General features: G+C 40.1%; 2 protein-coding genes across 3 annotated transcripts; both read right to left on the bottom strand.

Annotated features, from left to right (window-relative positions):
• Nucleotides 1-106: 106 nt before the first annotated feature.
• Nucleotides 107-3,711, bottom strand: si:dkey-197j19.6 (neural Wiskott-Aldrich syndrome protein). 2 transcript variants are annotated; one of them, XM_044176950.1, is made up of 9 exons: nucleotides 3,492-3,711; nucleotides 2,008-2,154; nucleotides 1,626-1,712; nucleotides 1,452-1,536; nucleotides 1,253-1,328; nucleotides 1,076-1,160; nucleotides 781-928; nucleotides 413-642; nucleotides 107-311 (listed from the first exon to the last, which is right to left on the bottom strand). In XM_044176950.1, the coding sequence occupies exons 1-9, from the start codon at nucleotides 3,588-3,590 to the stop codon at nucleotides 171-173; spliced, it is 1,098 nt and encodes a 365-aa protein (XP_044032885.1). In that variant the 5' UTR covers nucleotides 3,591-3,711; the 3' UTR covers nucleotides 107-170. The 2 variants fall into 2 exon arrangements, with proteins under 2 accessions (XP_044032885.1, XP_044032887.1); XM_044176952.1 differs by lacking the exon at nucleotides 2,008-2,154 and having other exon boundaries at nucleotides 3,492-3,706.
• A 1,892-nt stretch (nucleotides 3,712-5,603) lies between these two features.
• Nucleotides 5,604-11,739, bottom strand: LOC122864641 (MAP kinase-activated protein kinase 2-like). The gene is made up of 10 exons (XM_044172170.1): nucleotides 10,871-11,739; nucleotides 9,544-9,683; nucleotides 8,214-8,278; nucleotides 8,043-8,122; nucleotides 7,812-7,938; nucleotides 7,502-7,577; nucleotides 7,167-7,291; nucleotides 6,285-6,370; nucleotides 6,114-6,194; nucleotides 5,604-6,011 (listed from the first exon to the last, which is right to left on the bottom strand). The coding sequence occupies exons 1-10, from the start codon at nucleotides 11,132-11,134 to the stop codon at nucleotides 5,787-5,789; spliced, it is 1,269 nt and encodes a 422-aa protein (XP_044028105.1). The 5' UTR covers nucleotides 11,135-11,739; the 3' UTR covers nucleotides 5,604-5,786.
• Nucleotides 11,740-12,244: the final 505 nt, after the last annotated feature.

The following is a 12,244-nucleotide window of genomic DNA, read 5'->3' as shown; positions in this document are numbered from 1 at the left end:
GCGGTGGGGTGTCAATAGTGGTCCAGCAGTAACTTTTCCCCCGAGTGCCTCATAACAGGTTAATCCGGCCATGGCTGTGTGTGAATATCAGAGACAAAAAGCAGCATTGCAGATGTATCACAAATGTTTAATGAGTATATCATACAGCACAGAAAAAAAACAACGTTTCTTTAAAGGTGAACATCACTGTCCGGCTCTGATTCACTCCCATCTGCACTTGTGGTTTGCTGGAGCAGCTGCTTTTGTCTGAAAACTTCTGTCAATGCAGTCAGGATAAGGTCTCCTCTGTCTGCAGCTGTTGAGGAGCCCACCTAACACATCAAAGAAAAGTTAAGATAATTTAGTCCACACATTTTACATATTCAAATGGACGTTTACAGAACTGTAACAGCATGTGCCTTAGTCCTCTTACGTGTTTGAAACTTGCACTCTTTCTGAATCTCTCTGGGACAACTGGAGCAGGAGTAGGTGGAGGAGGAATCCAAGGGGGAATCTGACTCTGGCCAAGTGTGTCTGCGCCCTGTGGAGTCCGCTGGGAGGTGTTGCTGCGTTTGATGGAGGGAACCGGTGGCAAAGGCCCTTTCTTCAGAGCAAGGGAGATGGATGCCCCTGCAGATCTTGGCAATGTCTGAGATGCTGGGCCTACCAAACATGCCAGAGCACTCTCTTAAAAGATCCTGTATTACGTCTAAATGTTTACTTTTGAAGCATAGATCAACTTTAAAAGAAAACAACATAAAAGAAGCATATGCTGCACAACATTTTTTCAAGATAAAGTACCTATGTTCCATAGCTCTCTCTGCACAGCCTTTAGTCCTCCAAACCGGTTGATGATGCAGTCGACAGCTTCAGCAATGTCTTTGTCTCTCAGGTCTTCCTTAGTGAGTCTTGCCTGCATCAACAGCCTCCTCATTGCGGGGTCCTGATCCTTCACCAAGTAAATACATCAGGGAATGGACTGATTTAGCACGTTATTTCCACACAGACTAATTACAATTTGACAGTGTCATGGTGGGAATTTCTGTCTATTTGGCTCATGTAGGCTATCAGCATTTCACTGTGTAATTTGACTTACTGAACTGGTGGCTGGTGTAACTGTCGTGGACGGTGCGTCCATGGGGAAATGTGGCTCCCCGTCAAAATGGTCAAGTGGCTCAATTCTACAGAGAACAGAAACAAGAAGTAAAGCATCACTTTAATCCTCTGCTCTCTTCTCCCCTTTACGTCAATACAGTTGTAACATTTCTGTCACCCTGAATGGTGTGGGTCACTTGTTGAACTGTCCTCTCCTTCAGCCTTTGTTATTTCAATCATCCTGGTCATCTCTTCTGCAAAACAGAAGAGGTAAAATGAGAGGAAACGAGAGACTTATGAGAACTGTCAGAGGTGCTTTCATGTGAAGAGAGCAAATGCATTTCAGTATGTAGTAATGTATTTGTTGTTATTCTAACCTTGGTTTCTTTGGACAGCCTCCACGGCAAGATGAAATTCCTCAGCCTCTGTCTCATTTGCAAAGTTGAGTCCAACCTGCTGGCCCTGTGCAAACACAGTGAATCCACCTTAAACCAACTCAAAACTAATAATTCTGGTGAACATGTTGCATACTTTAAAACAGGGTGACTTACATCTGCAGGGAAAGTGTGGAAGAACGTGCGAGTTGCATTGTACTTGAATGGAATGTACAGCTCCTCCTCCCACAGTAACTTTGCATGCTGTGTAAAAGGAAAGATAGAGGAAGGATAAATGGAAAGGAAGAAAGGAAAGGCCTTATGAACAGCTATTATGGTAGTTATGTGAGGAAGAGTACAGGCGCACCCATCAAGATAAGTCTCCCTATTGTTACTAAAGGAAATTGCAAATTAAAGGCAACACTACAAGCTGTCCCGTGCGTGCAACTATACTCGAACACACAAAATGAAGCTAAAATGTCACTTCATTGAGGGAAGTGGTGTGTTAGTGGATGTGAGTAGGTGGAGTATCTCTAATCAGTTGTGCAGTTCCTCTTACCTTGACACAGTAGAGACGCAGGAAGCAGGAGTGAATGGACTCATCCTCCATTAGACACAACACGCCACAACCCAAACAACTCCAGCCTGGACTCTCACCCTGGGTCTCTTTGGCCACTAGTACCTGTGCTACTGTAGTTTTGATCAGCTGAAATGCACCAGTAGTCATGCAAATCACGACAATAGAATACACTTATTCAAACTTGTGCCTATGTATTAAGAAGACTACTCAGGAGCCTCTAATCAGAAGCCCCAAATGTTTAAATAAAGCACAAAAATGTGAAGGAAATTGACCCAGGACATTCTGGTTTAGTTTCAGAGCGTTAGCAGAGAATCTGCTCCTCAGAGAGATAGTGACCTCTTTTTAGAGGCTGATGATGCTGGGAAATGATCCATTTAACTTCTTTTATATCTTGTGTGAGCTTCAGGAGATCAAACCACTTTATTACATCCTATCCTGGGCTCTTTACTCATTCAGGTCCTACATAACCATGGGGGTTTTCAGAAACCATCATCAAAACTTGTGGGATCACAGGATTAAGGTCTCATCTTTTCTCTATGATATCGAATGTTCACTGTTATGTTGATGACACACTGTTATGTCTGTTTATAAAACCAACGGCAATCTCTACTTTCATTTAGGAGTATTTTCAAGTTTTTGTTTTAATTTGTCACAAATTAGTGCAACTCTTTGTAATCCATGAGAGTCAACCTTTTTGTGTCATCCCCAACCTTTATCAAAGACAGCAGCTCCCTCTAAGTTTCTTAACAAAACAAAAAGCTTTTTTGATCTGACCTGAAAGTCCTAAAACTATCTACATTGCTTTTTACGTTCCAAAATGAACATCTTACTCTTACTGATTTACGGACTTGCTGTTATGTATTGACATTGTATTAATTATGTTTGACCTTTCCTTTATATTTCCCCCTTCTCTTTTTCTTTCTTTGTTTTTATTTATTTCATTATTTACTAAGTGAAAAAAGCTTATTATTGTACATTTTTGCATCTTGCAGCACCTGCTCTGGTAACATGCTGTGGTCGTGCCAGGCAATACAAACAGCAGATACTAACTGTAAACAAAACAGCCCTCACAGAAAGCCCATTCATCCACCAGGCCTCCTCTGAAAGATGTTACTGATAACATGACAACAAACCCCAGGATTATAGAAGAGATTATAGACTAAAACAAAACTACATTAATATCATCCACATGTTCATGTGGAAGATGAAAGTATTACTATTGAAATATTTAACCTTCATAACACACATTCACTTTTTGTCAGCACTGTTATTCCATTAATTCTTAAAATGTTCTTTTATAGCACTATCAAGTATATAACCATAAGTATGTACCAGCCTCAACCGTCTATTTAATTTGACTGTTACACTGGTTCAATTGTTTATACATGAAAGAAAACCTGAGGTAAATTACTGTTAAGTTGTATTTTATGCATATTAATTTGAAGGGACAGTAATGAACTGACCTTACACTGAGGTTCGAGCAGAGTGAAGAGGACACCTTTCTCACGGATAGTCAGGAGATCACTCATTACATGACATCCAGGAATCACACTTGATGCCATCACAAGACCCTTGTTTTCGCCCTCTACTCACCACTACTGTCACTACCTCATCTTTTCATTCTTACTAAATGTATCCACTGAACCCACATGCAGTTCTGACCCTAACCGTAACTGATTTGAATGGCAATGTTTCCAGTACAGCTCGTAATCATGCAAATTTATTTGAATTACTGTACACTGTGTATGCACTGTGGCTCTCCTTCCCTAACTGAACAACTGTATATACAGTCGATGGCAAGAGATAGCAAGAAGACATTTGTTAATCAATCAAAGTTTGTAACTGCACTTAGTTTCCCTTAATTAGAGATGAACTGTGAATAAATTAGTTGTGAAGGGTAAGTTTTAATCATATATACGTCACCCTGTCACTGTTCTGTCCCAGTGTGCAACTCTTAAAGAAAAACAGACATAATCTACAAGCAGTGGTGGAAAATAACGAAGTAAATTTACTGAAGTTCAGTATTGATGTAATTTACTTGAGTATTTCCATTTTACGTTGCTTTATACTTATACTTTGCTACATTTCAGAGAGAGAGGAAAAATGGACTCTTTAAGTTACTTTTGAGATTTATGTTTGACATACAAATCCTATGATGAGTTTATAAAAGATAAATACATTGTTATAGATTAAACTATCCAACAGTATATAATGGAGTTATAATCCATCCCAACCATGCAACATTACCACGATGCTTACTTTGTGAATAATATAATAATGTAACACTGACAAGGGCCATTTGCTGCTTAATGAATATTTTTTTCTTTTGATACTTTAATTACATTTTTATTATATTAATGTGGTCTTATATGAATGTATTTATGCTCCACACAAGTGGAACAATATGCAGAAGCTTGTAAAATTAGACAAGCTAATCCCTTTTAATCAATTTAAATCTCTTTTGACTGACATAGAGCAGTGTGAATGCATGTTTTCTTTTGTCCCTTATGTTGATGTCCTTGGCCTGTTTGTTGTATAATTTGCTGATGTATACTGTAACTTCCGTGTGCTTTTATTGTTTTATATGTACTGTAATCAGGGGGTGTACTTGTAAAAGAGAGCTTGCTCTCAATGGCCCTCCCTGTTTAAATAAAGGTTATAATAATAATAATAATTGACGGTGTAGTCCCTCATTCGTCCAGGAGTGTTCTATCATAGAAAAGGTTTCAGTCGTAGTCATCTGGACACTGTTTTCAGAATCAAGACATTTCGGCTCCCATCCGGAAGTCATTCTCAATTGAGTGACTTCCGGATGGGAGCCGAAATGTCTTGATTCTGAAAACAGTGTCCAGATGACTACGACTGAAACCTTTTCTACAATAATAATAATTTTACTTAAGAAAAAAGAAGAAAAATTTTATCTGAAAGACTTTTACTTGTAATGTAGTGTTTTGACATTGGGGTACTTTTTCTACCACTGGCTACACCTGCCATTATCCTGTGCACATGAAAAATTAACAGCGTGTGTTGGGTTTGCAGGTTCACTGCCATGTAGGTCCTCTTCACCGAAGCTCTTATGTTTCCATTTTCCTCAGTTTACTCAACTAAAAACTGAAAAAGTAAACATTTGTCTTGCAGCCAAAAACTCAATGAGTCACCGGCATACAGCAGCCAGCAGAGGCTCTCAGACAAAGAAATTTCAAGTGAGCAGAAATGTCTGGTGGGGTTGATGGATCACAATGTGGAAGAGCATGTTATTGCCTTGAACTCTCATAGTTTAAATGTCCTTGGATTGTACATGTTACAATACCCACATAATTAACCGTCATAAAATTCCCCTAGAGGACTTATTAGTTGGAAGTAATCTTGTCTGATAAATATCTTTTATGACTTCCACATACAGTCTTTCTTTGTTTACAGCAAGAAGAACCAATTTCTCACACTGCCACATTCAACTTACTCTCTGATTTTCACCTGACAGCAGTAACATTCACCAAAAAGGTTTTATAATTCTCTCAATAACAAACAAACTGTGTAAATGAGGTTTCCTGTACAAAAGTGACACAAAACAGTTGTAAAACATAAAAAACAAAATTTAATTTTAAATGTTAGAGTAGTAACAATCAAAATAAATGACATATATTCAACTTTGAGTGCAGTAATACAAAGAAGGAGAAAAAGTGAGTAAAATACAATAAGTGACATGTAGATGGGAAAATATTGTTCACTCTGGCTTTCATAGTTTTATACTACTTTTGTCAAATAATAATTTTCCCATGCTCTTCAGAAAATGTAACTTCTCTGTGACTATTACACACCACTCCTCCATCTCTTCCATCACCATCTCCTCCTGTGTCGGCTCCTTCAGGCATGGGCCTCTTCCGTCTCTTATTGAGCAGAGGGTTGTTGGACATGTCCAGGTCTTTGATCTTCACTTGGTCGTAGTCAACACGCATGGTGGCCAGGGCGCAGGTCATTTCCTCCTGTTGGGAGACAGAGACGTTTGGTGCTGTAATTCTGGTGCTTTACTGCCATCTTGTGGTCATATTCTGAAAATAAACACATCTTGACAGAGTGGGTCCCACCTTCACATCGTCCCACAGCTCCTTGTCCTCTGTCAAAACACGAGAGGTGTGGAGGGGTGTTGGAGGGACCACCATTGATTGCTGCAGTATAAAACCCACAAAATTCTTATGAATAAAAGGAGGAACAAAATACAGGTCTAGAGGCACAGGGCTTACAAAGTGGTAACTTACACTAATCCAGGGATGGTTCACGAACTGTCCAATGGTCATTCTCTCATTGGGGTCTGTCTTCAGTAACTGGATGATGAGCTGTTTGGCTACAGAGGACATATGATAAATGTCTTAAACAACATCAAGCATTTAACGCAATACGTCTTTAATGATGTTGTCTCTTTTGTGTTAACTGGAGATGATCTGCAGGTTGTACAGAAAATGTCAAACATGTGATTGGGTCAGTGCAGCATGCTGCATTTAAAGCTGATTTTTTGCAACACTGACATATTATCCCCTTTTAAGTTCTTATGGTGAATGTTTTAGAAAACAGTTGCTTTTTTACATATCCAGCAGACACACAGCAACATTGTCATTTATTCAGAGTTGTGTTTCTGGCCACCTGATGAATGTAAGTCCAATATTCACTTTTGGCTCAATTTTTGGTCTCTACCAATTCCTGAGAAAAATATCTGGCTCTTAAGCTGCTAAATGCTGCACTATGTTCACCAGCTAGTTGCTAACTTTGTAGGTCTGTTGTTTGGTGCTGGGCAGGTGGTGTACAGTCGATTTATCGATTTATAGTCAAGCTGTTTTGCTAAAAACAGCTGCTTGTGCCTGGAGTCAAAGTGAAAGAGAGAGATCAGACTGAACCAAAATAGTAAAGCTGTGGGCCAGAAAACCAAAACAATGAGCCAAAAGTCACTAAAACGCTCTGATAAGTTGAGGGGAACTGGAATTGGAATATTAATTTTTATTGTAAGTATTATTTATAACATGCCATATTTATTTATAACTTTCTCTTTCTGCTAATTTTCAAAGTAAGAACTTGGTGTAATGGAAATTTGCACAACCCAGAAATATTTTCCTTGTTATTTATGAATATTATGTCCAAAGCCTGACCTTCCTCAGAAACGTCAGCCCACTCGGGGTTGGGGAACTCATATTGGCCCAACCTGATCCTCTGCTTCATGCCTGGAGAGATGGCCTGACCTGTGTTTGAGTAGAACGGAGGAAACCCACACAGACTAGAAACACAAGAGAAGAGAAGAGAAGAGAAGAGAAGAGAAGAGAAGAGAAGAGAAGAGAAGAGAAGAGAAGAGAAGAGAAGAAGAAACTCTTTTACTTTGCTGTCTTCTTTAACCAAAATGCAGTGCTGAACATTAACATACAGTGTACCAGAATAGCTATAAATGTTTCATTAAGTTGAATCAGTTGCAGACGTGCATGATACTCACAGAATGTACATGATGACGCCCAGAGACCACATGTCACATGATTTGTCATATTTCTCTGGCCCAAGCACTTCTGGGGCTGAATGGGCAAATAGATACAGAAAAAAAACCAACACAATGATGTGGAGAATGAAGGACACACTCGCACAAAAGCAGGTCGATATGCAGACACACACTGACAACATGAGAGTGAAAAACAGCAACCATTTCCAAAAGCTATACCTTTAATAGCACATTTATAATACTGGCACAAATGCAGTGTACCTGCTGATTTCACTAAATCTCCTACTATTCCATGACAGCAAACACTCACCAACGTAATATGGAGTGTAACAGGGAGTTTGGAGGGAGTTGTGCAGCGTCGTCTCCTTAGCAAAGCCAAAGTCAGTCAGTTTTAGTGTAGCATTACTCTCCTTGGTGGTATAGAGCAGGTTTTCAGGCTGTAGTGTGCATGAAAACGAGAAAAAGAAAACAACTAGAGATTCAAAAGCTATAAATTCTTCCTTACATTCTCTGTTAAGAATTACTTTGACAGCAGCAGTACCTTTACATCCCTATGAGCAATGTCCATGTGGTGGAGGTACTCTATGGCCGTGCCAATGTCATGCATGATCTCCGACGCCTCTGATGGACAGACACGACATAGATGTAACATGCACAGGACACAATATAGAAACCCATACATTTAAACTGCTTAATGAGAACTCTACCCCACCTCTCTCTGTGAAGGCCTGGTCCCCTCTGGCCTGAATGCGACTGAACAGCTCCCCTCCCTCCATACTGAGACAAGATTAACAAAGAGATCAGAACTGGGGCAGGGAGGCTCTTGGCAAACAACCACAGTTCTCCGTTGCAATCATGGTTTGACAACAAAGCAAGTCATTGTGCCTCACAATTTACTGCTCAGATGAGTCCAGTCTTCTGAGCCACGACAGGCTCAGATGACTCACGCTGTAAGGACGCATTAAAGGGAAAATCCACCCAAAAACAAGCTATTGTGTTCATTTTACACTATAAAGTTAATACAAACACACAAGATGTAAAATAGATGATGGTGTTACCAGGTGACACTTGATTCCTTGGGCTCAAAGTGTTTTTCTTCAAGACATCACATATCCAAATGAGCTTTATTTCAAAGTGCAGCTTATAGTGTAGCTGTGCATCAGAAAGTGTTCCCATATTCCAATAAAACAGGCTTCTGTCAAAGTCCATGTTAACTCTTAGCCTTAAAATATGTGGACGAGGCTGAATGTAGGTGTGAACAAAATGGGGATACAAAAGCATCCAGTAAGTCAAGTCACATTAACATGCGGTCAGAGATGCAAATGAATCCCGTCAAGTCGATTCTGCAGCAAACAAATAGCACAAACTGTCTGTATCGGATTACTACCATCTTGTCCCTCTTTTGCTGTGCACTGTGATGTCTCACTTTTGTTTTCACTTTGTCTTTGAGTGTGAGTTTGATTATTTGCACAAGTTTAATTTAAACAAGGACAAAATAACAATGGAAACTACTGTATATAGACAGGGGGAAAAGCCCCAAACTGGTGTATGTGTCTTTGCTACCCAAAGAATATAAAATAGCAAAGATATATGTAGATTATGTAAGAAAGAACAAGATTTCAAGAAAGAGACGAGTTCCATAAACTATTTAAAATAAACATATTATTTAAAAGCACAAGCTTTTGGAAGAAGCCTTGGGGAACAAAGAACAATCAGGATTTCAAAGTTGTTTTATGCAAACAGAAACAGCAACAAAAAGTATGGGAGAGTGCATTTGAGTGTGTGTTTGCTTGTGCAGCAGTTTCATTTTCCCCAAAGTCCAAGCTCCATTATTCACACAATGAAGCAGCTTTGGGATGTATGACTTCATACAGTCTGTCTCTCTGCTGTTCAGCTTAAAGAGAGATTTTTTTCTAATCCATAAATGAATACAAAGCTGTACTACAATATAGAAAAAACACAAATCTATTTCAGCATTGATTTTCCCTTAAAGGCCTAATATGAGCAAAGAATAAATATAACATAGTGCTGGGAATGCTCACCACTCCATTATGACAAGGAGACACTTCTTCCCCTGGTGCATGTTCTCATACAGGCTGAGTATTCGGACGATGTGGGGACCTCCGGACACTCGCCAGTGCAGCTCAACCTCCCGTCTGGCTTTAGGAGTATCATACAGGATCTGCTCCACATCACAAAAAAACCCATGTCAGCGAAATGCTTCTGTCTCATATTTGTCTCAGTCAGTCACAGTCTCCAAGGTAGATATGCTTAATTGATTTTTTAAAAGATTAGTTTGACATTCTTGTCAAGAAATCAATAAACACACACAGAGGCAAACACATGCCCTACTGTGGAGACACTCACCGTTTACAGCACTATTAGTGGCCACTATTAAAGCCATTAATCTGCAGCTGTTTGTAAAGCAGTGATTTCTGCAGAGAACATTCAGAGTGAATACTTCAAAACAGCATTTAGCAGATTTCTCTTTAAAGACAGTGCTGCCTGCAGCTGTGGGATCAAACACAGGGGAGGAAAGGATATCCTTTTTTTTCTACCCATGCAGACCCCAGCCTAAATCCTTGTGGACATTACAATGCATTTTGAGCAGAGGAGGAAAAAGGCTCAGATATGAATGTTTACAAATGGTGTGACTTTCCTCCAAAGCCACTATGCACAAATCACAGCATTGCCACTCACAATAAACAAGGTTACCTACACAGAGAGAGCTAGCTCTCCACATTTCAGCATACTTTTCGGTCGTGGCTTACCACCAAAGATATCCCAAAGAAAACATGTGGAGGCACTCAAGGGGCTGCTCTTCCTGTTTGTATTTTCTTAAGGCTTTGCTGCGTTCCTACAGTCAGCTGTTTATTTCCCAAGTTGGCTTTTAAAAATCACTGTAAACATTTAATGAGCTGAATACTTAAAGTTGACTAGATGAGTGAAAAATGCAGGTTTTTACTTTTGTTAAATGTCAGAGACACAGTATAAGTTAAGTATTAACAGAGCATATCATTGTCCACACAACAATCCTGGAAACTGTGTCAAAGCATCCTAGACAGCACATCACTGTCTGACAGACACGTCCACTGTCTGGGTAGCTCAGTAACTGAATTTGATTTCAGATTAGTGCCACATGCATCCATGGTGGAATTGATATTTCATCAGCTTCACATAAAATCCACCCAACATCACAAAGCATCACAAAAATCTCAATTCTGGACAGATTTCCAGGGTAAGACACCATTAAATGGTGGAGATCACAGAGAAGAAATGAATAATTGATGGATGCTCTCTTTCTTTCCGGTGACATCCTCCAGAGGACTGTTTAGATCACACAGGATAAAGAAGCAGACAAAGACGCACCTTGAGGGCACACTTCTCTCCTGTTTTCTTGCAAAAACATTCCAGCACTTTGCCATTGATCCCCAGGCCGAGAACCTGGGCTGTGATTTTATAGTCATCTGTCACTGCATGTCTCCTGAACTCCAGTTTGGAGTAAGCAGGTGGCTGGAGGTCAGTGAGGCCACTGCCCAAGCTGCTCCCCAGGCTGTGGGAGTCACTGTGGTGCGCTGTCCCGTGCTGCGCAGTAATTGGATTTACAGACTGCTCCTCCTGGTTATGATGCATGGTTTCTTTTCTTCTGTAAAAGTCAACAGTGATGCGGATCAAATCACATCAGTCTCTGCCACAGAAAATATCCGGTGTCATCCTAGTTCATCCGCGTACGTCCAGAGGACTTTCGTTCTTCCAGACAGAACATCTCGACCCACTTTGAAAAACTGTACGTGCAAAATGAGGTATGCAATCTATAAAAAACCTCTTTGGAGTACAGAAAAGGGCGGAGGTCTGAAATCGTACCGTTACATTGGCACAGAGAACTTAAAAAGACTCCACACTGATCTCTGGATGTGAGTAAAGATAGTAAAAACACACTAAATGACTGAGAGAAAAGAAAATGCGAAAGAAATCTGGTACCCCCGCCTGGACCTCATCACGGATATCTGCCTTCTCCTGCAGGGTACACCAACCTCTCCAATTCCCTTACGTCAGCGCGGAGCGGCTCAAATTCATTTTCTTAAAGGAACAACCACGCGTAAAGACGCACGGCAGGCTATCAGTGGAGAGAGCAGAAGACCAAAAGCTATGACCAGAAATCAGTGTAGTAAGTACATGGTTCAAGTCCAAGGGCGCACGGATGAAAACTGGACCCCCTAAAAGAATATTGTTGTGACCCCTTTATACAGTTTTTGTGGAATCTCTCCAGCTGTAGGACAGTTTCCTCACCGCATTCATCCTGCAAAGAAACACTGACACTTAACTGAACCATTTGTATTATTTAGGACTATGTATGGTCTCTCTTCTTACATATGTTTGAGCCAGGTTGTGACCACATTTTGTTCATTTTAACAGAATGCTGTTTTGTGTTAGTGATCTGTCTGTGTTTGCCTGACAAGGTGCTTTTATTCACCACCAAAAACTTGTTTGGACAGGCATCAAAGTGGAAAATATGTACCATTGAAGACAGAAACAAACCTGTTGCTTTGGTGCAGTCCACTGTGACCAAAACTTGCTTTGGCATCTCATCAGAAAACCTTTCAGTCTTTGCCTGCTGCTTTTTACTCTCACAACATTCTTGTTTCCTTTTTGCACAATATAAAATAAACCATGACTACATTTCTCTGCTTCTGTTACTGACATTTTGACTGACATTATTGGACAAATCATTTTTGTAGATTA

This window comes from Siniperca chuatsi, linkage group LG2 (genome assembly GCF_020085105.1).
Source record: "Siniperca chuatsi isolate FFG_IHB_CAS linkage group LG2, ASM2008510v1, whole genome shotgun sequence".
Taxonomy (NCBI): Eukaryota; Metazoa; Chordata; class Actinopteri; order Centrarchiformes; family Sinipercidae; genus Siniperca; species Siniperca chuatsi.
The sequence above is the reverse complement of the archived record's forward strand: the minus strand, read 5'-3'. Positions and strand labels throughout refer to the sequence as shown.

Bases quoted from the DNA above. Each gene is read 5' to 3' on its own strand.
- si:dkey-197j19.6 (XM_044176950.1), bottom strand. From the start codon at position 3,590: ATGGCATCAAGTGTGATTCCTGGATGTCATGTAATGAGTGATCTCCTG. The intron at 1,537-1,625 runs GTAAGTCACCCT...GTGTTTGCACAG, and splicing joins TCCACACTTTCCCTGCAGAT to GGCCAGCAGGTTGGACTCAA. The intron at 929-1,075 runs GTAAGTCAAATT...TACTTGGTGAAG, and splicing joins TTACACCAGCCACCAGTTCA to GATCAGGACCCCGCAATGAG.
- LOC122864641 (XM_044172170.1), bottom strand. From the start codon at position 11,134: ATGCATCATAACCAGGAGGAGCAGTCTGTAAATCCAATTACTGCGCAG. The intron at 8,279-9,543 runs GTGAGCATTCCC...ATCTTGTCTCAG, and splicing joins CTCCTTGTCATAATGGAGTG to TATGGAGGGAGGGGAGCTGT. The intron at 6,371-7,166 runs GTCAGGCTTTGG...TGTCCTCTGTAG, and splicing joins GGCTGACGTTTCTGAGGAAG to CCAAACAGCTCATCATCCAG.